Source organism: Heptranchias perlo, chromosome 8 (assembly GCF_035084215.1).
Source record: "Heptranchias perlo isolate sHepPer1 chromosome 8, sHepPer1.hap1, whole genome shotgun sequence".
Lineage (NCBI taxonomy): Eukaryota > Metazoa > Chordata > Chondrichthyes > Hexanchiformes > Hexanchidae > Heptranchias > Heptranchias perlo.
This window is the reverse complement of record NC_090332.1, coordinates 46,336,092-46,362,929: the sequence shown is the minus strand read 5'-3', so window position 1 is coordinate 46,362,929 and position 26,838 is coordinate 46,336,092. Positions and strand designations below refer to the sequence as shown.

The window sequence follows — 26,838 nt, the reverse complement described above, 5'->3', positions numbered from 1 at the left end:
TTTGATAGTGAGTTCCATATTCTAACCACTCTTTTGGGTAAAGAAGTTTCTCCTGAATTCCCTATTGGATTTATTAGTGACTATCTTGTATTCATGGTCCCATGTTTTGGGCTCCTTCACAAGTGGAAACATCTTCTCTACGCCTTGCCTATCAAACCATTTCATAATCTTAAAGACCTCTATCAGATCGCCCCTTAGCCTTTTTTCTGGAGAAAAGAGCCCCAGCTGGTTCATCCTTTCTTGATAAGTATATTCTCTCAGTTCTGGTGTCAATCTTTTTTGCACCTTCTCCAATGCCTCTATGTCCTTTTTTATAATATGGAGACCAGAAATGTGCACAGTGCTCCAAGTGTGGTTTATCCAAGGCTCTACACAAGTTTAACATAACTTCTCTGCTTTTCAATTCTATCCCTCTAGAAATGAACCCCAGTGCTTTGTTTGCTCTTTTTTAATGGCCTTATTAACCTGCGTTGCTGCTTTTAGTGATTTGTGTATCTGTACCTTTTAGATACCTTTGCTCCTCTACTCCATTTGGACTCTTATTTTTGAAGGAGTATGTGGCCGCCTTATCCTTCCTACTAAAATGCACCACCTCACACTTGTCTATATTGAAATTCATTTGCCAATTGTGCACCCATTCTGCAAGTTTATTAATGTTGTCTTATATTCTCTTGTACTTCCTCAGTATTAACTATACCCCCAATTTGGTGTCATCTGCAAATTTTGAAATTGTATTTCCGATTCCAAATCATTTATGCTTATTTTCAACATGCAATTATGTTTTGCATCAATGTTACTGGCAAGCTGCATCTATACCTGTTCTAATTTTCCACTTTGACATTTCCAAATTATGCAAGTTTCTGATACCAATGAAATAAAAGCAGAAGTATTGTTTAAAGATAATGGAGTGAATTACTGTGGGGGTTCTCCTGCGTGTCTGCTTGTAATTCAGCAGGAAAGGCACGCAAACCATGGAAAAACGATGTAAATGGTGTTTACTCTTTTTCTAGGGTTTCTGCAGTTCTTCCACTGAAGTTATGGTAGATGAGTGGGAGAACATCATGGAAGTTCACCCCATTAACTTTTAAGTCTGTTTAGTATATGTAATTTGGAATACACTCCAATTTAAGTGCTTCCCAAATGTTAAGTTAATTTTTAACTTGCAAGTGAACATTTAAGATGTTAGTAGATTTGTGAAACTCTGAATTAATACGGAACTCCTATTCTATGTGTGATGTGTATTAAAGTTTACTAATATATTTGGGAAAACCTGGGAGATTAAGTATTGGTTCAGTTCAAATACAAGTGCCTTTAAAAACAGAGTACAAGCAAGATTTTGTTTCTCTTTTACTTCAGAATTGAACATGTCTTTTGTTTGATGTGGAACATATATAGTTTGAATTTGAAAATAGTTCCACAGGCTGTTGAGCCAAAAATATCAGTGTTCTAGCAAAGGTTTGAAGTGCTATTCACAGTAGAATACAGACAATTTACTATATGTTTTATTGCTATAAACTCACTCCAAAATATTTTTTTTCTCTTTTTATTCCCTTGAAGGTATTGTAAAAGTGCCAGCAATGCCCATGGAATAAGTTGCACTTTTGGAGTGAGGAATTGGTTTATATTCATAACCATATGTTTTACTCTTTTTTTTTTTCTTTTTCTTTTTCTAAATTTGACAAGCTTTCTCTTGCTTTTCATTTGTGCTTTCATTTGTTCTTCGACAGTCAGAACTGCATTTTTGGTGGATCCAAAACAGTGTTGTGCAAAGCATGCACAGGTTCCACCATCTATTTTCTATCTTTTCCTCCCAGTATTACGTATTTTTGTGAAAATTTTAAGTGGTGCTGAAACAGAAAAGGCAAACTTCACCATATTGGATCCCAAATTGAGTTTTTATTCCTCCTTTTGCTTATGTTCAATAACATTTTATGGTACTAATGTCTTGTCATGTTTAGAAAATGCATTTACAGTTCATGATGAAAAATGATTCATTAATGGGGAAAGATCTACTGTGGTATTACTTTTTAGGAATGCTTGTGTTTTCTAGTCATGATGTCTGTTAAACTCAATATTTTACACCGTTTCTCTTTGACTCAGCAACACTAATCAATAAACCTCTGTTATTGATTTACAAATCAATGTAAGGTGGCTGTAAAATAAGCTAGTTAAATCAATTTTACAACTTTTTTTCCTAACAGAATCAACTTCATACATTCAATGATGTTTGTAATAATGAATCTTTGGTGTCAGACACTGAAACGTAAGTAATGACGTTTTTAACTTTTATTAGAGAGATGACTCCTGTACGATCAAATGCATATATGGAAAGATTTCTTTTTATTGTTTTCTAACCAATGTCCTTGAGACTTTTGAAAGAAATCTAAAAGTGCAGTACTCGGAAGGTGGGAAAATAGGGAGAAGAAAGAAATTTTTTTGTGTTAATAGATTCCCTTTTTCTTTTGTCACACAGGTCAATTGCAAAAGAACTTGCAGACTGGCTAATTCATAATAGTGTTGTTGAACATATCTTTGGACCAAATTTGCACATTGAGGTTTGTCTGGAACACACTCTCTCTTGTTTTCTTCCCCCATCCCCCTCACCAGCTTGCAAAATCTGTTTCCGCCCTTCTCAAACCTTTCATTATTGGTTTGCAGATCATCAAACAATGCCAAGTCATCCTGAACTTTCTGGCTGCTGAAGGAAGACTTAGCACACAACATATAGACTGTATTTGGGCAGCAGCACAGGTACTACTAATAAACTAGATTTGTAATTTTGCAGACTTTTGGTGCTTAAACCATATTGAGGTATACAGTGTAAAAACCACAACCTAATCAAATTTTTTTCATTTTTAAAAAAAAAACCTGAACTGATACTTTGTGATATTCTGGAAAGTTACTCTAAAGAAATTAATTTGCACAGGTGATGGTTTAGTTTTAGTATTTATGTTGGATGACGCCACTTGACAAATGTCAAAACCTACTGAGAGACTAATAAGTGATTTTAAATTTTTGTTTCATTTAAAAGTTGTCTTAATTTGTGTCTGCCAGTGTAATTTAGGGTAAGGTTTTCCCTTGATTCAAAGATCTCATATACGCAAGAATATACATGCATGTATTTATGCAAACACAAACCAATTAGCTATTTATTTGGATCCTCTGCTAGGAAATCAGCAACCAATTTAGCAGTTCTGCAAGCTTAGAAAAATAGGAGCAAGGGTAGGCCATTCGGCCCTTCAGGCCTGCTCAGTCATTCAAAATGATCATGGCTGATTGTCTAACTCAGTACCCTGTTCCCGCTTTTTTTTCCAATATCCCTTGATCCCTTTAGCATTAAGAAATATATCTATCTCCTTCTTGAATACATCTAATGACTTGGCAGTAGAGAATTCCACAGGTTCACCATCCTCTGAGTGAAGAAATTTCTCCTTATCTCTGTTCTAAATGGCATACCCCGTATCCTGAGACTGTGACCCCCGCTTCTGGACTCCCCAGCCATCGGGAACATCCTCCCTGCATCTAGTCTGCCTGTCTAGTCCTGTTAGAATTTTATATGTTTCGATGCGATCACCTCTCATTCTTCTAAACTCTAGTGAATATAGGCCTAGTCGACCCAATCTCTCCTCAAGTCTGTCCTGCCATCCCTGGAATCAGTCTGGTAAACCTTTGTTGCACTCTCTCCATGGCAAGGACATCCTTCCTTAGATAAGGAGACCAAAACTGCACACAGTACTCCAGGTGTGGTCCCACCAAGGCCTTGTATAACTGCAGTAAGACATCCCTGCTCCTGTACTCAAATCCTCTTGCAATGAAGGCCAACATACCATTCGCCTTCCTAACTGCTTGCTGCACCTGAATGCTCGCTTTCAGTGACTGGTGCACAAGGACACCCAGGTCTTGTTGCATCTCCCCTTTTCCCAATCTATTACCATTCAGCTAATAATCTGCCTTTCTGTTTTTACAAACAAAGTGGATAACCTCACATTTATCCATGTTATACTGCATCTGCCATGTTCTTGCCTACTCACCCAACTTGTCTAAATCACATCGGAGCCTCTTTGCATTGTCCTCACAGCTCACATTCCACCCCAGCTTTGTGTCGTCTGCAAACTTGGAAATGTTACATTTAGTTCCCTCATCCAAATCATTGATATATATTGTGAATAGCTGGGGCCCAAGCACTGATCCCTGCAGTACCCCACTCATCACTGCCTGCCACCCGGAAAAAGACCCGTTTATTCCTACTCTCTGTTTCCTGCCTTGTCAACCAATTCTCAATCCATGCCAGTATATTCCCCTCAATCCCATGTGCTTTAATTTTGCACACTAACCTCTTGTGTGAGACCTTATCAAAAGCCTTCTGAAAATCCAAGTCCACCACACCCACTGGTTCTCCCCCATCTATTCCACTAGTTACATCCTCAAAAAAACTCCAGTAGATTTGTTGAGCATGATTTCCCTTTCATAAACCCATGCTGACTTTGTCCGATCCCGTTAATGCCCCCCAAGTGTTCTGTTATCACATCTTTTATAATAGATTCTAGCATTTTCCCCACTACTGATGTTAGGCTAACTGGACTGTAATTCCCTTTTTTTTTTCTCTCCCTCCTTTTTTAAATAGTGGGGTTACATTTGCCACCCGCCAGTCTGTAGGAACTGTTCCAGAGTCTATAGAATTTTGGAAGATGATCACCAATGCATCCACTATTTCCAGGGCCACTTCCTTTAGTACTCTGGGATGTAGATTATCAGGCCCTGGGAATTTGTCAGCCTTTCGCCCCATTAATTTCCCTAGCACTTTTTTTACTAATACTGGTTTCCTTCAGTTCCTCCCTCTCTCTAGACCCTCGGTTCCCTAACATTTCTGGGAGGTTATTTGTGTCCTCCTTTGTGAAGACAGTACCAAAGAATGTGTTTAACTGTTCTGCCATATCTTTGTTCCCCATTATAATTTCCCCCATTTCTGACTGTAAGGGACCTACAGTTGTCTTCACTAATCTTTTTCTCAACATATTTATAGAAGCTTTTGCAGTCAGTTTTTATGTTCCCTGCTAGTTTACTCTCATACTCTATTTTTCCCCTCTTAATCAACCTCTTTGTCCTCCTTTGCTGAATTTTAAACTGCTCCCAATCCTCAGGCTTGCTGCTTTTTCTGGCAATTTTATATGCCTCCTCTTTGGATCTAATACTATCCCTAATTTCTTTTGTAAGCCACGGTTGAGCCACCTTTCCTGTTTTATTTTTGCGCCAGACAGGAATGAATAATTGTTGTAATTCCTGCTCAGAAGCTTAGACAGTCACTGTTTTTTGATTCTTTTTTGAGTAACTACCTGTTCCTTTAAATCTATTAATTTGCCGTGCATAGTAGAGGTGCTCATTTAACCCTTGATGTGTTATGAGAAAACACTCCTCAACCATTAGAAGGTGTTCCTAGCCTTAGCTTCTTTATTGAGAGTCTCTACACTCAATATTTCATCTTCATGAGAGGAAATGATCTGGGAATATTAATCGGCTAGATTTTCCTGGGTGGGAGGTCTACCAGTATTGTCTCAAGAACTGTGTACAGTGGGCATCGGGGTCACATTGCCCACTCGGTTGTATAGCGACATTTTTCTGGGTGTGTTTTTAGTATTTTTTTCTGTTACCAGTAAGGGGCAGTCAATACATTAGAAGTCTCTGTTTTATAATTTAACACTAAGTCATGCACTCTTTGAGCTAAAAAGATATTCAGAACTTTCCCATGATCTTTTCAATTCTATCTTTTTGTCAATACCTTCATACCCCTTGAGGCTTATTTTGGTTTGGTTCTAATCATTATATTCTCTGTCTGAGTTCTCAGCTCAGTTTTAAGGTTTGGATCTAACGTTGCTAATATTCACAGCAGCTGTTGGTTTCTTTCTGATGTTGCACCCAGTTCCAGAGGTGCAAAGTTTGTCCCAGATTTAGAAAAATGGCTCCTTGCAATCATCTGATTGAAGGGCTATCCTTCATTCTTTCAGTGGTAATTGAAAATTATCCTTTTTTATTTAGTTTTTTTTAAAATTGAGTTTGCAGGAATTACAACAATTATTCAATTCCCTCATCAATATTTTAATTGTGCAGTTAAATTTTACTTTATCATCTCTAATATCTCCATTCACTGACACTTATAATTGTGCATATCTAAAATAGAAGTAGATTTTGACATTTTGCTTTTTTTTTCCCCCCACAGTTGAAGCACTGTAGTCGGTACATCCATGATTTGTTTCCTTCCCTTATTAAACACTTGGACCCTGTACCACTCCGTCACCTTCTTAATTTGGTATCTGCTCTTCACCCAAGCGTACACACAGAACAGGTAAGACATCGGCATAGATCTACCTAGCACTTTCTATAATATGCATGGATATCTCATTTTTTCTTTCTATCTCACTCTCTGGACCACTCGGGTAGATGTAAACGATCCCATGGCACCATTTGAGGCAGAGCAATGGAGTTCTCCTGTTGTCCTGGCCAATATTTATCCTTCAACCAACATTGCCAAAAACAGATTATCTGGTCATTTATCTCACTGCTGTTTGTGGGACATCTTGCTGTGCACAAATTGGCTGCTGTGTTTATTGTAACACTGACTACACTTCAAAAGTGTTTCATTTGCTGTGAAGCACTTTGGGGCATCCTGAGGTTATATAAAGTGCTATATAAATGCAAGTATTTTCTTCTACATGTAAATTGCTGACTTTCACTGAAGAGTGTTTGGATGTGGGCGGAAGGTGTTATGGAAAGGACACCGGGTGATGGAAGAGTGAACCAGGGTATCATGCAGGGAACGGTCACTTCAGAAAGCAGGGAAAGGAAAATGTGTTTGGTGGTAGGATTATCGAGGTGTTGGAAACAGCAGAAGATAATTTGGTGAATGAGGAGGCTGGTTTGGTGGAAGGTGAGGACAAGGGGGAACTGCATTATGTTTGTGAAGTTGGGGGCTGGGAGGCAAAGGGTGACAACAGAAGCATAGGAAATGGGATGAACCCAGCCGAAGGTCCTGTCTACCATGGCGAAGGGGAATCCTTAGGAGAAAGGAGGACATTTTAGAAGGTCCACAGTGGAAGGTGGTGTCATTGAAGCAAAAGCAATGGAGAAACTGGGAGAAGGCATAGAGTCTTTTCAGGAAGCGGGGTGGGATGAAATAGATAGTTGAGGGAGTCTGTGAGCTTGTAATAGAACGCATACTGCTTGGTTTGTCCTGAAAATGATTAATTTAAGGTAAAGGGCCTGGTACCATGTGCAATTAAATTTATGTCTAGCATCTATTACATGGCTCAGGCTTGGCCCTGCAGGATATGGATTAATCGCCCAGATGCCTGACAGAACAGACTTGGAGTGGCAGAATTTCTAATAGCAGGGATGGTTCACAAAGTGCCTCTGTGGGAGGGGTGAACAACTAAAGGGCCAGGCAGACAAATGTATTTGACACCCTGCTACAGCTCTTGTTCTTGTCCTACTGTAGTCCAGGGATGTGGATGTAACTCAGAGATTTTTGAAACCTCAACTTACATTACATTGCTAGTCCAGATTTAGTATTGCGAAAACAGTTATAGAATCATAGAAAGGTTACAGCACAGAAGGAGACCATTCAGCCCATCGAGTCCGCGCTGGCTCTATGCACGAGCAATCCAGCTAGTCCCACTCCCCTGCCCTATCCCCGTAGCCCTGCACATTTTTTTGTTTCAAGTACTTATCCAGTTCCCTTTTGAAGGCCATGATTGAATCTGCCTCGAGCAGTGCATTCCAGATCCCAACCACTCGCTGTGTTTATATATTTTAAAAAAAAAATTTCTCATGTCACCTTTTGGTTCTTTTGCCAATCACCTTAAATCTATGCCCTTTGGTTCTTGACCCTTCTGCCAATGGAAACACTTTCTCTCTATCTACTCTGTCTGGACACTTCATGATTTTGAATACCTCTATCAAATCTCCTCTCAACCTTCTCTGTTCCAAGGAGAACAATCCTAGCTTCTCCAGTCTATCCACGTAATTTAAGTCCCTCATCCCTGGAATCATTCTACTAAATCTCTTCTGCACCCTCTCTAAGGCCTTCACATCCTTCCTAAAGTGCGGTGCCCAGAACTGGACACAATACTCCGAACCAGTGTTTTATAAAGGTTCAATGTGACTTCCTTGCTTTTGTACTCTATGCCTCTATTTATAAAGCCCAGGACCCTGTATGCTTTTTTAACTGCTTTCTCAACCTGCCCTGCCACTTTTAACGATTTGTGCACATATACCCCCAGATCCCTCTGTTCCTCTACCCTTTAGAATTGTAACCTCTAGTTTATATTGCCTCCTAATTTTTCCTACCAAAATACATCACCTTGCATTTTTCTGCATTAAACTTCATCTGCCACATGTCCGCCCGTGCCACCAGAGTGTCTATATCCTCTTGAAGTCTATCGCTATCCTCCTCACTGTTCACTGCCCTTCCAAGTTTTGTGTCATCTGCAAATTTTGAAATTGTGCCCAGTACTCCCAAGTCCAAGTCATCAATATATATCAAGAAAAGCAGTGGTCCCAGCACCGTACCCTGGGGAACACCACTGTACACCTCCCTCCAGTCTGAAAAACAACTGTTCACCACTACTCTCTGTTTCCTGTCATTTAGCCAATTCTATATCCATGTTGCTATTGCCCCCTTTATTCCATGGACTGCAATCTTAAAGTGCAACATGGTAGGCTTGCTATTATCAAATGCTTTTTGATATTCCATATACACCACATCAACTGCATTGCCCTCATCTACCCTCTCTGTTACCTCATCAACAAACTCTACCAAGTTGGTTAAACACAATTTGCCTTTAACAAATTCGTGCTGGTTTTCCCTAATCAATCCACACTCATCCAAGTGACTGTTAATTCTGTCCCGGATTATTGTTTCCAAAAGTTTCCCACCACTGAGGTTAAACTGACTGGCCTACAGTTGCTGGGTTTATCTTTACCCCCTTTATTAAACCAGGGTGTAACATTTGCAATTCTCCAGTCCTCTGGCACCACCCTGTATCTAAGGATGTCTGGAAGATTATGGCCAGCAATTTCCCCCCTTACTTTCCTCGGCATCCTAGGGTGCATCCCATCTGGAGCAGATGACTTATCTATTTTAAGTACAGCTAGCCTTTCTAGTACCTCTATCAATTTTTAGCCCATCCAGTATCTTAACTGTATCTTCCTTGACCAAGACTCTGGCAGCAGCATCTTCCTTGGTAAAGACTGATGCAAAGTACTCATTTAGTACCTCAGCCATGCCCACTGCCTCCAAGAGTAGATCTCCTTTATGGTCCCTAATCCACCCCACCTCTCCTCTTACTACCCGTTTACTGTTAACATGTCTGTAGAAGACGTTTGGATTCCCTTTTATGTTGTCCGCTAGTCTATTCGCATACTCTCTCTTTACTGCTCTTATTTCCTTTTTCACGTCCCTTTTAAACTTTCTATATTCTACCCGGTTCTCACTTGTGTTATCAACCTGACACCTGTCATACGCCTCTTTTTTCCGCTTCATCTTACTCTCTACCTCCTTTGTCATCCATGGAGCTCTGGCTTTAGTTGCCCTACCTTTCTCCCTCGTGGGAATGTACTTTGTCTGTACCCAAATCATCTCCTCTTTAAAGGCTGCCCACTGTTAAATTATAGTTTTGCCTGCCAACCTTTGATTCCACTTTGCCCAGGCCAGATCTGTTCTCATCCCACTGAAATTGGCCCTCCTCCAATTGAGTGTTTTTACTCTGGAGTGGTCTGTGTCCTTTTCCATAGCTATTCTAAACCTTATGATACTATGATCACTGTTCCCTAAATGCTCCCCCACTGATACTTGCTCCACTTGGGCCTTCTCATTCCCTAGAACCAAGTCCAGCAAAGCCTTGGGTCGGAAACGTACTGGTCGAGAAAGTTATCCTGAACACATTTCAAAAATTCCTCCCCTTCTTTGACCCTTATTATTACTATTCCAGTCTTTTTGAGGATAGTTGAAATCCCCCGTTATCACTACTCTTTGGCTTTTGCACCACTCTGTAATTTCTCAGTATTCAGAACTTAGCAAACTGTTGCTGCTTTCGTTATTTTGTACCTGACGGTGTGAATTAAAATTTCTGTGATCAAGTGAAATTTGCTGTACTGGCTTTGTGCTACTTTATTCTTGCTTTTAATGAGCCTGATTTGTAGTTTATAGCCTAAGTTGAATGGTCTAGTGGTTTTTTTTTTGCTTTCTGAAGACTGAAAAAGACACGAGAGGGCTCATAATTCAGTGAATTAACTATAGTAGACAAAGGGTTTTTGTGCATTTCCTTGCCAATGGTACTTTGAGATTTGCATGTAAAGTCACATTCCAGTTCATGGGGCGTAAAGGCTTGCTTACGGAAGAAATATCTGGTGAAGTCGTAAAAACATAATCGTAGCCTTCCCATTTACTTTCTAATTGGTCCAACAATGATTAACCAGATTACAAAAAGTGGTTAACGGTATGCATATCCATGTCAACAATGGTATTGGGTGAGTATTCCAACCTACCCACGCAGACAGTGACGGTGCGTTAGCTGCGATCTCCCAATGGCGCCATGATGCACATGAGAAACCAGCAATTTTTTTGCTCTGTTTGCTGGATGCTTTGCTGCTGCTGCACAGCCCTCAAACCCATTCATCATTGACAAAGTCCCAAATCCTCTGGTCTATCTGTGAGCACTGCCATATCAAATTGACTGGGTTACTCTAAGTATTGATACTGTAGTGTGGTTTAGAATGCACAATGATTTGTAAGTATTCTATTGATTCATTTGTGAATTGCAAAGAAGGCTAAATATAGTGGTTTGGTATTGCCAACCTATCCTCCCTTATCTCGGCGAAGTATCCATTCCATCTTAAAAATTAATCATTGATGTATACTTTTGCAGTTATAGGATGGTGCTGAATTAATCTTAATTTAACTACTTCATTGGATTAATGCAAATGCTATGTGGGTGCCGAAGTAAACTAAACCTGTCACTTGAATGTGCTAGTAGTGAAATATGTCAGCTTTGCAGCTTATCTGGAAAATAAACTATTCTTCATTTGTTTTGATCTTTTTATGCAGGTAATTGTATCTAGGCGGATCATGTTCGTTTGGCACCCCATTTTAAATGTTTCACAAAATCTGAACCAATTTCATTTTTGCTTGGTCAGGAGTTGATGCACCACCGTGGTTCTTTGGTCTGGTGCATTTGGTTTCTCCATTATTTGCAACTGGAGACTAAATTAATTGAGTAGAAGTATTCACTCAATACTCCATTTTTGGCCTTGTTCACAGACGCTGTACTTGGCATCAATGCTCATCAAAGCCCTCTGGAACAATGCACTTGCTGCTAAGGCTCAATTATCTAAGCAGAGCTCCTTTGCTTCTCTTCTTAATACAAACCTCCCTATGGGAAATAAGAAAGGTAAGTGCAGTGCTAGAGAATGGATCCACTTTATCGATTTTAAAGATGTGTTTATATGTATAAAATGTCATCTTCCAAGCCTATATTCATTTACTAATTTGAGCAGAAGCTTGCATGAAAATAAGATTGTACAAGATTTTGAACTCTCTATTCTTGCCCATTTTCAGAAATGCCGACTGAGATTCTAGTAGAAGCTAGGAGTACTAAAGTAGTTTAAAAGCGTTCAAAATGACGTAACAGATGCTGTTTCAATGAATGCAAAACTGCCAGCATAGTCTGATCTTTCACTTGCCTGTTTGTTTAAATCTGAGCACAATGTCAGCATATTAACAATACAGTAGTGGAACCATTCTATTTTTTTGTATGTGGAAGGCACCTTATTATACTACACTGTGCAAGTATCCTGTGAATTATGCATACCAAGCTTTAAATATGGTTTTTCACATGGGTAGAAATAATAGGCCAAATCTTATGGTAATGAAATCCCAAGTTACTGTCTTTTTGCTGTGCTGGGGCAACATTATTATAAATTTTATGGAAAATCAGGCATAATATTGTAGAATTTATTTAGTCAATGTCTTTATGCTTTAACAAGTACTCTGCAGAGACTGAAGGGGGAATTTTAAAAAAAAGTCTCAAACAGATCAGTTTACAGCAGGTAAGGGATCTCCATATTTCTCATCCCAGCACGTTTGCTGAGTCACTCCCAAACAAAAGACTTGATTTTTCCACTTGTGGGGGAGTCCAAAACTAGGGGTCATAAATGTAAGGTAGTCACTAATAAAGAATTCAGGAGAGACTTCTTTATCAGAGAGTGGTTAGAATGTGGAACTTGTTACCACAAGGAATAGTTGAGGTGAATAGCATTAATACATTTAAGGGGAAACTAGATAAGTACATGAGGGAGAAAGGAATAGAAGGATATGCTGATAGGGTTAGATGAAGAGGGTGGGAGGAGGCTCGTGTGGAACATAAATACCGGCATAGACCAGTTGGGCCGAATGTTCTGTTTCTGTGCTGTACATTCTATGTAATAATGAAAACTATGTAGGATTCCACAGAAGAGTCATTTAAATGAATTTTTGAAAGTTCTAGCTTGTTTAAAAATACAATATCCATGTGAAAGATCAGCAGATATTTAAGCAACTTGTAGTTCTGGTCTAATTTAATTATTTTTTCAAAAAATGAAGAGAACACAGTTGTTTTACTGAATAGTAAAGAGATGCATAAAGGATATTGAAAAAGGAGTGGATCAGTGCATTCAAAAATATTGTAAAGCTTGTATTATTTTAGTTAACTACCCCTTAGATTCCCCCAGATTGAATTGGAAATGATCCATGCCATTGACCCAATATTTTTATAATGTATAATTTATTTTAAATTCTGCTATTTTTAGGCAATGACATGAAATAACAACTCTCAGGAAATTGATTTAATTCTTCCAATATAACGATGTGTCAAAAATGTTGACAATTTAATTGTTTAAATTTGTTGAAAAAGTTTTTGTTAATTGATGAAATTATCAGGTCACAATCACTATATGCTACTTAACTCAGTACATAAGTACTGACAGTATTATTTCATAAACATAGTATGCTGTGTACAAATCTCATTCTGTTCAATTTACAATAGTTTTTCACTGCATTATACCTGAGTGTAATGTGAACAGATAAAATAAAGGGAAAATTTGTACCGAATAGAGTATGCTTGGGAGTGACAACATGGTAGAAATTGAGGGGTGTGATGATGGCTACAACTATAAGAGGGATCTCTTGTATTTTGATAGCTGCTTCCCTTGCCACCCAAGCCCTATTTCTCTCTTGTTTCTCTTCAGTCTCTCCCCATGCCCTCTGCAAGTTCATTTCATCCACAAGACCCACCTCCTGTCCCTATTCCTCAAGCCGATTCCCACAAAGTAACTGCCCACCCAACATCCCTTCCTGGCCCACATGACACGTAAATGGTTCCCTACCCTCATGTACTGTCCTCCCATGTAAAAACCACAATCATTACTTCCCCCCCCCCCCCCCCCCCCCCCCCCCCACCTCCAAAAAAAAAGAAATTGTCCTTTACGTTGAGATATTGATCATGCAATACCTTTTTCCTTTTTAAAGACAGATAATCAGGCTGCCCAACATGTATTTAATATTGAAGATTTTCTTACTTGCCCTTATACTACTTAAAAGGGAACTACTGACAGGTTGAACTGAATTTGGTCAAACTCCTTGTTAGAAGTAGTGGGCTCTCATTAAACTATTTGCCATGTTCCTGCTATACCTAGAAGACTACACTGAAATATGGATGGCTTCAAAGGCGCTAGGAAGTCAGTTGAATTCTTATTAGATTATGATCCTGTGGGTACATGAAGGATAACCCTGTGGTAAAGAAACGAATGTTATCTACTTGGGGTCTTTCTCCTTCTGGGCCATCTTCCATGTATCAAACAGCTCAATTGTTCCTTTGAACCTTTTCATATATATGTACATAGGATGCTTTTTTAAATACACATATTAAGTGACTTACAGTTCATTTGCTCTGAGCAAAAAGACCCAGTGATTAGCCCAGAATATTTTCTGTGCAGCAGATGGCTAATGCTGTTTACAGTGACTGATTAATAATTGTGATGCAACTGCTGGTTATGAAAAGACAATGGTCAGTGTATAGATTTTAATAAGAATTCAAACACTGTTGAGTATTTGTTAACAGCTTTTAATTTTAAAAAAATACAAAAATTTAACTTAGGATCCCCTGCAGCTAGTCCACAGAGCAGTGACAACAGTGACACTCATCATAGTGGAGGCAGCGACATTGAAATGGATGAGCAAATGATGAACCGAGCAAAGCGTGCACAACAGCGACTGTCAGATACAGAGGTAAGAAATGATGCAAGGAAATTCAGTGGGGCAGGCAGAGTTGGTGGTGGGGCTTAGCTGATCATGCTGGTGTTGTGCTCTGCTTGGTGACATAGTGAATAAATGATCATGTAGTATTTAGGCTCTAAGCTCAACAGTATACATTGATTTAAGTAGATGACAAGATGAAATGACAAAAGGTTTGACCCATGATTAGTCAAAAATCTAAAGTATGAGGCATTGCTATTTTAAAGTTGTCTTGAAAATTCAACTGCACTAATTTTATTTTTTTATTAATAAAGTTAATGCATTAAGCAATGAATACAATTTATTTATTTTTCTAGGAGTCTATGCAAGGAAGTTCTGATGAGACTGCTAATAGTGGCGAAGATGCCAGTAGTGGGCCTGGCAGTAGCAGTGGGCACAGTGATGGTTCTAGCAATGAAGTAAATTCAAGCCATGCTAGCCAGTCAGCTGGAAGTCCAGGAAGTGAAGTCCACTCAGAGGACATGGCAGATAGTGAAGCTCTCAAAGAAGAGGAAGATGATGATGAAGAGGAGGAGGGAGAACATAGCCCCCAGAACGAGATCAGGAATCCTGAATTACGAACTCTGAGTGCAGAGTCACAGTCAGGAATTTGTATGTCAGAATCGCCTGGTGGAGTAGAACGTGATAGGCCTAATAGTGGATCGGGCAAGGACATTTCGTATAGCACTGATGCAGTTCCATCAGGGGAGAATCGAATCCGGCTGCTGGATACTTGCTCACATCCTGAAGACTCTGAACATGACATGTCAGGGGAAATAAATACTGCACACATATCACAAGGTTCTCAGGACTCGTGTATCACACGAACAGGAGATTTTTTAGGGGAGTCAATTGGGAATGAAATATTTAACTGCAGACATTTCATTGGTCAGCAGCATCAACATCACCATCATCATGATGGGTAAGTTTGTTCTGCTTAATTTTGTTTTCACCTTGAAATGGTTCATAGTATCATATTGTGCCTGTGCCGGCTCTTCGAAAGAGCTATCCAATTAGTCCCTTTCCCCATGGCCCTGTAAATCTTTTCCCTTCAAGTATTTGATACTAAATTTAAGCTGGATGATGCAATTTCTCATTTAAAACTGATCAGGCACTGAATCTATAATATACTTGGCATGTATTTAAAGGCCACCAGTGAAATGTAATGGTTATTTTATTCTGGGGTGCACAAACCTGAATTGGGAAGGTGACCAATTCTTGGCTTGAGGTTTTGAACTGTGTAAATCATGCAATGTTCATAGTAATCTCGTTAGACCTAATTTACCATAATAGTAACTTGCACAAACGAATTGCCTGGAATTTTAAATAAATCTATACTTAAGTCTGTGTACCATGCAAGTGAAGGGTACAATCCAACAGAGAAAATTTCTAGGACTCCATGCTTTTTAAGAGAAATTTCTTAGGCCCAGATGTGTGCCATTTTGTTTCCTAACGATAAGCACTTTACCCTTTTTATAGTGTAAATTTTACTGTGTGCCTGGTTTCAAATTCTGATATTACCTGCAAGGAGGACATTTTGGTCTAGTACAGAGACAGATGGAACTATGAAGAAATGTTTTTGTAGTAATGCCTTTACTTAGCATTCAGGCTGTAACACTGCAAATTCTGACAAGTTAAATCTGGCCGTAATTTAGGATATCCAATTAAATATTAGTTACAATAATAAAAATATACTGCCCTGACATGTAAAAATAAGGTATTTTGTGTATGATAGTGAATTTAATATCATATGATTGTTGTTGATGAAGGATGTAAAACGGAGGTGAAGACTAACTTTGAAAAACAATTATGTTTTGGTACAACAAATTGGTACAAAATCAAAGCTACCAACCACAAAAGAGTAAACACTTGGAAGGACCAGATCTGAGAACTTCAAAAATGCCATAGGATAGTTAGATTGACAACCTCAAATGGATGGCAAGAGGCAAATAAAATATATACTATGCATAGTCTGGCTACATGATTGTTTGGCAGTTCCATCTATTTCATGAGGGAGAAAGTGCATGTGAGTTGCAAGAGTCTTTATTTTCCTCCATATAGTACAAGTAGTTTGAATGCTCTGTTAATAAACTAATTAAAGTAAATGTTAAGTTTGAAAAGTCATTTAATTACTTTTAATCACCTGGCTTAGCCATAGCTCAGTGGTAGCACTTTTACCTCTGAGTGAGGAGGTTGTGGGTTCAAACCCTGCTCCAGAGACTTGAGCACATAATCTTGGCCCACTTCAGTGCAGTGCTGAGGAGTGCTGCACTGTACGAATGTGATGTTAAACCGAGGCTGGCCTTGCCTGCTCAGGTGGACATAAAATGGCACTATTTGGGGAAAAAAAGCAGGTGAGTTCTCCTAGTATCTTGGCCAACATTTATCCCATAACCAACATCACTAAAACAGATTATCCAGTCATTTATTGTTGAGTGCAAATTGGCTGCTGCATTTGCCTACATTACAACAGTGACTACACTTCATTGGTTGTGAAGTATTTTGGGACATTCTGAGGATATGAAAGGTGCTATATAAATGCAAGTTTGTTCATTATACATAATCCTTAGCTTCACTTAAGCTGTAGAAATTATACAATTTTGCAGCAGTCCTTCTACATTTCCAGTGTATGTTCAATCTAGAATAATGCCCTTGTTTCTGTAGAAACAAGTTGTCGTCTTTTTGCTGCATCCATCCTGAGGCTATAATCCTGTTCAGGAAGTACAGTGAGGAGGGTGTCAAATACTTTGGTTGAAGGGGAAATGTCAACATTCACTGTACACCCTTATAAAACAGATGCTGAAATGTCTTCACATTGCTGCAGAACATCAACGCTTAAAGTTGGGTGCCTTTTTTTTTTGCAAGTTGGATTTTTCCTGCTTATTGGCAGTTGCCATACTGGAGCTTTTGGATTATTGTAAATAAGGAGGCAGAGGAGTTTGTGAAGAGTCTAGTGCCTACACACAGTCTGCCCAGGAACTGCTTTTCTGACCCAGGCACAAGCTACTTGGGCATGTATGAAGAGTCTGCCTCAGCAGGGAGGCTGTTGCTGAGGCTGATGCACAGTTAGACCGATTGGTGTGTTAGTATTGACTGATAGAACTTTAAGCCAGAAGCAGTACTTCAGCTCCTACATTAACGGTCTTATGATCACTGTTCTCCTCATTAGGTTGAATTCTCCTGCCTTCACTTATCAATCTTGTGTTTGCTTCCAACACCAATATTCATTTGCCCTTTCTAGCAAATGAAATATACCAAAAAAATTTATTTGCCTACTGCAATTGTGTGTCCCAGCTCTACAGGGATGATGAGTGGAATAGCCTCCTTTTTAGTGCTGTAATTTCGGATTTGTAGCCTTGCCCAAGCTCGTTACCTGACCACTGTTCAGTTACAAGGTGAGGAGTCTTTTCCTATATCAGTCCTGAGAGTGTATCTGCAATGAAACACGACCAGGACGTTTTCTTTTCTCAGAACGTCAGGCACTCAATTGTCCAAATGTTCAAGGAGACTCCAGTTTTGATTTATATCCTACCAGTTCAGGTACTTTTCTCAAAGTTTTGTGTATATTGAAAAGATTGTCACAAGCTAATGGAAGGTGGGTGATATATGCTGCTGTGCTGTCAAAAGATATGGCTCAAGGTCATAATACAAGCTAGTTTCAATGCTGCTACTTTTATGATGCTCAAAATTATTGCAGCTTTGGTCCATTCTGGATTTCCAGAGTTTGAACAAGTTACTGAAAAGTCATAGTTGATCCAGCTACCAATAGTTATTTTACCCAGGAAATATTGACCTCCACGGATATCCATATCATTTTGATTGTCTAGGTGACCAGTAGTTGTTTCCATTCATGATATCACTATTTGCTCTGTCCCTCAGGGATTTTAAAAATATCTTCAGACCTGCAATTTCACAATCTTTGAGTAGTCATATCTCAACAACAGGCTTGTTAGATTACATGGCCCATAACTGGCACCTGGTCAACCTTACCCTCCCAAAAAAAAAATGCATTCTCAGGTGATTCAAACATACCTGGGTTTCACAATGTTTTTGTTTTTTTTTAAAAAAGTTGAAAAGTCATAGCTGGAACCTTGATATGCTGTTCTCCATGTTCTTGGTAACATCCCCTATTAGTTGTACTTTCTCATCTCCCTTCTAGGATTATCACTACTATCCCCAGCCAAGGATTTGAAGGAAGTATTTTTCCAGCAATGCTGCTCTGAAACAGGCTACTAGCCAGTGTGTAGGAGTGGCCCTAATTTTTTTCAAGCCCAGTTTCACACATTATGGGCAGTTCATATGGGTAAGATGCTTCCCCCACCCTAGGCTACAAAACACTGCCACTGGAGATAACTCTTATGGCGGCAGCATTCCTAACTTGCTAGAGTTTTGCTACCAATAGAAAGAAAGACTTGCATTTATATTGCCTCAGGGCGTCCCAAAGCGCTGTACAGCCAATGAAATACTTTTGAAGTGTAGTCACTGTTGTACTGTAGGAAACACTTCCAGATAAATATTGGCCAGGATATGGGGGTAACTCCCCTGCTGTTTTTCAAAATAGTGCCATGGGATCTTTTACGTCCACTTGAGAGGGCTGATGGGGCCTCAGTTTAACGTCACTGAAAGATTTCACCTCTGACAGTGCAGTACTGAGGGAGTGCTGCACTTAGTGTCAGCCTAGATTTTGTGCTCAAGCCTCTGGAGTGGGACTTGAACCCACAACCTTCTGACTTAGAGGCTAGAGTGCTGCCACTGAGCCACGGCTGTGGTCTGAACGAAAAAAGGTGATCTCCAAACCTAGCAGCAGAATTCTTGCAATGCCTCGAAGCTTGGAATTGATAGCATCTATCTTTGCTATCCTTGATGTCCTGTTCTTCATTAGGTCAAGGCGGTGATTCTTTACAGCCTTCACATTTTTTAAAATATATTTTGTTGGTTGTCAAAGTGGAACATTATTAGTCTGCATTTACCAAATTATACTTGTGCTTAATGCTGGCATTACAAAATTTCTTGTAATTAGAGTTAACACAAATCAGAGCATAGCCTTGACCTTGAAAGTGGTTGTCAGGATGTTGCTTTCACTTTTGGTGTTTAACTGAAAGGACTAATTAGGAAAGTAATGAAGATAAATGTGTAGGGGAAGAGGGAAGGATGATAGTCTTTGCAGAAATGGAAAGAATGTTTGGAACTAGTTTTTGGGCGGAATAATTTTGGGTGAAATATTCATCACGCCATAGGCCAGTTTCTTTAAGGGTGTCATTTTGATTTCTAAAACAGTGAGCGGTATTAAGACAATTAAGTGCCAATTCATGCGTTTGCTTAGTATGTAAATATTCCTTGACCTGTTCTATAGAAGTTACCATCTGTACAGATAGGATAAAAAGGGTTATTTGTGAAATCCTATAATTGAGATTTGTTTTACAGGCACTTGGGCGATGATATGATGAGTGCAGATGATGTTAGCTGTAGTAGTTCTCAGGTCAGTGCGAAGTCTGAAAAGAACATGGCAGACTTTGATGGGGAGGAGTCGGGTTGCGAGGAAGAACTGGTACAGATCAATTCTCATGCAGAGCTCACATCTCATCTTCAACAACATCTACCCAATCTTGCCTCTATCTACCATGAACACCTTAGTCAAGGTATGGGAAATGTGCATACATTTTCAGAGTAAATGAAAAATAGCAAATTTATTGTTTTTTACCATTGTTGCTTGAGAGTTGTGAATTAACCTTTTGATAATTTTTTTAAAAATTATTTTATTTTGACTTAATTTTAGAAGCAAGTGGCAATAAGCTTACCAGGAGGATTGGGTGGTGGGAGTTTACTGTACATGACAATGCAGCAAGGCTGATTTTAGCCTCCGTAGCTAAAATGATACCTAATGCATCCTGAGTTAATGACACTCTTTTTGGTGATAACAGAGGGTAATAATGACACTGTCAATTGAGCCCAAAGTTTTACTTCCATGATTTCAGCATGTCTACTTCTTTATGAGCAAATCTTATCGCATTATATGCTCTATCACTTTGGTGGTGATTGTTATAAAGCACATTCATGAGAGTTGGTTTTCGGTATGGGCGTGAGAATTTAACTGGTTTGTGAGAGCAGCCTTTCGGGAAGAGGCCAAGATATATTAGATAAATATATCCTCTGGTAGAAACGGCTGATTTGCCAGCGGGGTTGTGAGAATAAATCAATCAGACAAACAGAATCGTCTGACTTTCTCAGCGGGAGTGCAGTGGAATGAGACCTGCAGTACCATAGATTCCTGAGGCAGGTCCTGACTGGAAAGATAAATCTAGGAGTGGGAGCTGTATATGAGTCCACTGCACACCCGCTGAGAAAATTGGGGAGCACTGCTTGTTTTATTGCCATGACTCTACTGGAAGAATCCAAAGATGTGTTAGTGACTGCGCATTTAAAAAAAATGTAAATTTAATATAAACGAGCTGCTGCCTGGGACAAAGAGACATAAGCAAATTTTAAAGGTCAGGGCAAAATGGCTAAAGAGTTTGTGGAATGATTATTCACGACTATGATCAGTTAGTGGGGCGATCGTAGTAGTGACATTCGACGAGAGCTGTAATCACAGTTGGGCTTGAGTAAAGAGTGTGATTTTCTTTCTTTTATTATTTGTATAGCATGGTATTTTTTGATATTTGATTTAATTGAGAGCAGAGTTCAGCCCATTGGCCTTGCTTGGGTAATGTATTATTATTTGCTGATGGCCATGTTAGTGCAATGAGGATTATACATGTTGTCAAAACCCCTAATGTTCCAGATAGTAATAGAAATATAATTTCTTAAATTGAAGATTGTTCTCCGCAGAAATAACAGAGAAGGATGATTGTAGGATGATTGGGAAGGTAGTATAAGGACAAGATTAAATATGCTGTGAAAGAGGTAGGCATTTTGAAAACTGCCTGTTGGAAGTACAATTAGTTTGGATCATTACACTATAGTATGTAGAGAATTTGGGTTGCAGAATGAAAACTGCTGCATCTTAAGTGAATAATTATCTATTTCTGAATCAGTGTTATATTTTAGTACTTGAATATTGTACCTTCTTTCCTCAGCTCCTAGTGTTCATAAGCATCAGTACAACACCAATGCAGTAACAGACATCAATTTAGACAATGTTTGCAAGAAGGGTAATACTCTTCTTTGGGACTTGGTACAAGATGAAGATGCGGTATGTTTACCTCCATACCATCGATTTTAGAATTGTTTGAATGTAGTGCCGTTGGTTACTTTTTGTTTTGTTTGTACAGGTTCATCTCTCGGAGGGATTGATAAATGAAGCTGAGAAGCTGCTCTGCTCCCTCGTGTGCTGGTTTACTGACCGGCAAATTAGAATGAGATTCATTGAAGGCTGTTTAGAAAATCTAGCAAATGATAGGTAGGGATGAAGTTGAAATAATGTTTCAGTGTAAGATAAAGTTCAATTACTGTTAACTCTCTAAATATGCAGTGAGCACTTGCTTCTTAATATGAGCTCACTTATATGATTGGAAATTAAAACTCCTAGGTAATCAACTTTTAATGTCAATTAAATGTCAAAATTTTAGAATGCAGCTTAATGAATAAAAATCACAACTTGCGAAACCCTTTTTACAATGTTTTATTTCTTTATAAGACAAAGAAAGCTTGTGAGTTATGTGATTATTTACCCTCAAAAAATTAAATGATTACTTTAATACTAATAGTGCCTCGATTAATTCTCTTTACTCAGGTCAGTGGTAGTTTCACTTCGTCTTCTGCCTAAACTCTTTGGCACTTTTCAGCAATTTGGGAGCAGTTATGACACACATTGGATAACTATGTAAGTAACCCAAGATTGTCAAATGCATTGTAATTTTTCAAGTTAATGGCTGTTCAGTCTACTTACAAATTACTAATGTAAAAGAAGACAATTTTTAACTTCTGTAGCACTGTATCGCATCTCCTAAGTATCTCAGCACTTCACATAAAAACCATTGCTGGGCTTCTGAATTATATGTAGGCAAAGGAAAATTCAACAGCCATGTTGTAAAGAGCAAGATTCCACAAACAGCAATGAAGTTAGCAGTTAATTTTTTTTTAACTGGAGTTGGTTGAGGGAAGAAGGTTAGTCCGAACACAGAGTTCCTGGCTGTTCTTCAAATAGTGCCCTGGAATCTTCAACATCTTTTTGAACCACTGGAACATATAAGGTTTAATGGCTCGTGTGTATTGGGCAAAAATTAGTGATTGGTTGGAATAAACACTTAAACACCGAAATAAGCAAAAGGGTCGGTAACCAGAGGACGTCGATTTAAGGTAATTGGCAAAAGAGCCAGAGGCGAGATAAGGAGAAATCTTTTTACGCAGTGAATTGTTATGATCTAGAATGCATTGTCTGAAAGGGTGATAGAAGCAGTTACAATAATAAGTTTTAAGACGGGATTGGATAAATACTTGAAGGGGAAAATTTGCAGGGATATAGAGAAAGCCTCCTTCTGAGCTATATCATTCTATGATTCTATTTATTAAGTTACAAATTAAATATCTGGGCATATAAGAAAAATTCTGTATGTTAAATCTGCATCTTTAGAGTTGTACGTTTCTCCCTGCTCTTGTGGAAAAACAATATTCGGTGTGTACAATGAAGAATCGGGTAGACAATTCACAAGAAGTGTGAGATGCAAGTTTGGAGGGGGGAGGGTGGGGAGAAAATGTCATGTTTTTGTCAGGATTTTATACTGTTTGTCATTAAATAACAATTCTGAGCTCGTGTCTGTGATGAAATGGTGTTTTACTAAGGTGGGACTGATGTTTGTGCTGGGGCCAGAAGAGGTGCTTTGATGCTAACTTTGGACTTAGCAACTGGAGCCAACCACGGTGGCTTGGACCCTGACAAATGATCAGATTCAGATATTGATCACTGTAGTCACTCCAGTGGAGAAAAACCTCCCTGAGCAATATTACACCAATAACAACATTAGCAAGAATAATCCACCAAGACAAGAGATGTTTTTTATAATTGTATAAATAACTGAGAAAAAGAAAGGTTTCATAAACTAAGTAAATGGGAATAAGTGGTTTGAGGGACGGAAGATCAAAGTTACTTGCTTGCACCATAGACTAGTTTTATAAAGTGTTAGATAAATCGTATTACAAATATATCTGCGAAGCCGGTATCTATCCATACCGGTACAATGTGTAATAATTTTACCTCAAATTAGTCATGAGATATTTGCTTTAATAGTGTAATACAGTAATGGGTGAACTGCTGTTTAGGCTGCAGTGGAACTGTAATGAAGATCAAAAGATGCACTCCAGGTCTGGACTATGCATGAATAATGCCATGAAAGATCTACATGTCAGTTAATCATGTATTTTTTTTATTTTGTAGGTGGGCAGAAAAGGAACTAAACATGATGAAACTTTTCTTTGACAACCTGATACACTACATTCAGGCAGTTAGAGAGGGAGTGCATAAACATCTGTTGTAAGTATATTCAACTAATGACTTTTTAAAAAAAAAATTGAACTTAACATGAATTTAAACATCTGGTTAGTTTTTACTGCTAGGAACCACTTAAACTGAAATAGTAGACTATGTAATACCCAAAATCTTTTTCCTATTTTGAAAAGGTATAAATTGTGCAGTTAATTTTCTTCAGGGACATACTTTGCACATTGGTATTATGAATTTTGTGGTTGAAGGTCCCAATTATCAAATGCAAGATAAATTTGGAGTATATGCTTAAATCAAGGAAATATCAAAAAAGTTCATAGTTATGTACGGAAACAATATTGGTAGAGAATGGAATTAAGTTTTAAGAACATAAGAACATAAGAAATAGGAGCAGGAGTAGGCCAATTGGCCCCTTGAGCCTGCTCCGCCATTCAATAAGGTCATGGCTGATCTGATCCTAACCTCAAATCTAAAGAACACAAGAAGTAGGAGCAGGACCCGGCCACTCAGCCCCTGGGCCCGCTCCGCCACCCACAGGGTCTTGACCGATCCGAACTCAGCTTCATGTCCAATTTCCTGCCTGCTCCCCGTAACCCCTAATTCCCTTTACTTCTAGGAAACTGTCTATTTCTGTTTTAAATTTATTTAATGATGTAGCTTCCACAGCTTTCTGGGGCAGCAAATTCCATAGACCTACTACCCTCTGAGTGAAGAAGTTTCTCCTCATCTCAGTTTTGAAAGAGCAGCCCCTTATTCTAAGATTATGCCCCCTAGTTCTAGTTTCACCCATCCTTGGGAACATCCTTACCGCATCCACCCGATCAAGCCCCTTCACAATCTTATATGTTTCAATAAGATCGCCTCTCATTCTTCTGAACTCCAATGAGTAGAGTCCCAATCTACACAACCTCTCCTCATATGTCCACCCCCTCATCCCTGGGATTAGCCGAGTGAACCTTCTTTGTACTGCCTCGAGAGCAAGTATGTCTTTTCTTAAGTATGGACACCAAAACTGTATGCAGTATTCCAGGTGCGGTCTCACTAATACCTTATATAACTGCAGCAATACCTCCCTGTTTTTATATTCTATCCCCCTAGCAATAAAAGCCAACATTCCGTTGGCCTTCTTGATCACCTGCTGCACCTGCATACTAACTTTTTGATTTTCTTGCACTAGGACCCCCAGATCTCTTTGTACTGCAGTACTTTCCAGTTTCTCGCCATTGAGATAATAACTTGCTCTCTGATTTTTCTTGCCAAAGTGCATAACCTCACATTTTCCAATATTGTATTGCATCTGCCAAATCTCCGCCCACTCACCTAGCCTGTCTATATCCCCTTGTAGGTTTTTTATGTCCTCCTCACTCTCTACTTTCCCTCCCATCTTTGTATCATCTGCAAACTTTGATATGTTACACTCGGTCCCCTCCTCCAAATCGTTAATATAGATTGTAAAGAGTTGGGGACCCAGCACCGACCCCTGCGGAACACCACTGGCTACTGGTTGCCAGTCCGAGAATGAACCATTTATCCCAACTCTCTGCTTCCTGTTAGATAACCAATCCTCCACCCATGCCAGAATATTACCCCCAATCCAGTGATTCTTTATCTTGAGCAATAATCTTTTATGTGGCACCTTGTCGAATGCCTTCTGGAAGTCTAAATACACTACATCCACTGGTTCCCCTTTATCCACCCTGTACGTTATGTCAAGACTGTTCCACACCCTTTCTGAAGTATATTTAACTGAAATTTCTTGCGTGGTTTTGTTTGACATTGTGGATAAGTTCATTGGAGGAAATGGAGAGAGTTGTACTCTTGAGAAATACATATAATGACCCTAAATTTCCTCGCATTTTACCATGCTCTCGGGGCTTAATGATGATGGGGGAATCATGATAGCAGTGCATTTTTTTAATGTTATTCGTTCATGGGATGTGGGCATCGCTGGCAAGGCCAGCATTTATTGCCCATCCCTAATTGCCCTTGAGAAGGTGGTGGTGAGCTGCCTTCTTGAACTGCTGCAGTCCATGTGGTGAAGGTTCTCCCACAGTGCTGTTAGGTTGGGAGTTCCAGGATTTTGACCCAGCGACGATGAAGGAACGGCGATATATTTCCAAGTCAGGATGGTGTGTGACCTGGAGGGGAACGTGCAGGCGGTGTTGTTCCCATGTGCCTGCTGCCCTTGTCCTTCTAGGTGGTAGAGGTCGTGGGTTTGGGAGGTGCTGTTGAAGAAGCCTTGGCGAGTTGCTGCAGTGCATCCTGTGGATGGTACACACTGCAGCCACAGTGTGCCGGTGGTGAAGGGAGTGAATGTTTAGGGTGGTGGATGGGGTGCCAATCTAGCGGGCTGCTTTGTCCTGGATGGTGTCGAGCTTCTTGAGTGTTGTTGGAGCTGCACTCATCCAGGCAAATGGAGAGTATTCCATCACACTACTGACTTGTGCCTTGTAGATGGTGGAAAGGCTTTGGGGAGTCAGAAGGTGAGTCACTTGCCGAAGAATACCCAGCCTCTGCCCTGCTCTTGTAGCCACAGTATTTATGTGGCTGGTCCAGTTAAGTTTCTGGTCAGTGGTGACCCCCAGGATGTTGATGGTGGGGGATTCAGTGATGGTAATGCTGTTGAATGTCAAGGGAAGGTGGTTAGACACTCTCTTGTTGGAGATGGTCATTGTCTGCCACTTGCCACTTATCAGCCCAAGCTTGGATGTTGTCCAGGTGTTGCTGCATGCGGGCACGGACTGCTTCATTATCTGAGGGGTTGCAAATGGAACTGAACACTGTGCAATCATCAGCGAACATCCCCATTTCTGATCTTCTGATGGAGGGAAGGTCATTGATGAAGCAGCTGAAGGTGGTTGGGCCTAGGACACTGCCCTGAGGAACTCCTGCAGCAATGTCCTGGGGCTGAGATGATTGGCCTCCAACAACCACTACCATCTTCCTTTGTGCTCGGTATAACTCCAGCCACTGGAGAGTTTTCCCCCTGATTCCCATTGACTTCAATTTTACTAGGGCTCCTTGGTGCCACACTCCGTCAAATGCTGACTTGATGTCAAGGGCAGTCACTCTCACCTCA

General features: G+C 39.6%; 1 protein-coding gene across 4 annotated transcripts in view; it reads left to right on the top strand.

Annotated features, from left to right (window-relative positions):
* The window catches only part of usp34 (ubiquitin specific peptidase 34), a 247,547-nt gene that overhangs the window by 43,591 nt on the left and 177,118 nt on the right, over window positions 1-26,838 (top strand). For all 4 annotated transcript variants that reach the window (XM_067989067.1, XM_067989065.1, XM_067989066.1 and 1 more), the window contains exons 8-19: window positions 2,202-2,263; window positions 2,474-2,555; window positions 2,659-2,751; window positions 6,215-6,340; window positions 11,312-11,441; window positions 14,184-14,314; window positions 14,638-15,242; window positions 19,745-19,959; window positions 21,397-21,512; window positions 21,592-21,719; window positions 22,053-22,142; window positions 23,694-23,789. In XM_067989067.1, coding sequence (XP_067845168.1) covers window positions 2,202-2,263; window positions 2,474-2,555; window positions 2,659-2,751; window positions 6,215-6,340; window positions 11,312-11,441; window positions 14,184-14,314; window positions 14,638-15,242; window positions 19,745-19,959; window positions 21,397-21,512; window positions 21,592-21,719; window positions 22,053-22,142; window positions 23,694-23,789 — 1,874 coding nt within the window. The remainder of the gene's footprint in view (window positions 1-2,201; window positions 2,264-2,473; window positions 2,556-2,658; window positions 2,752-6,214; window positions 6,341-11,311; window positions 11,442-14,183; window positions 14,315-14,637; window positions 15,243-19,744; window positions 19,960-21,396; window positions 21,513-21,591; window positions 21,720-22,052; window positions 22,143-23,693; window positions 23,790-26,838) is intronic.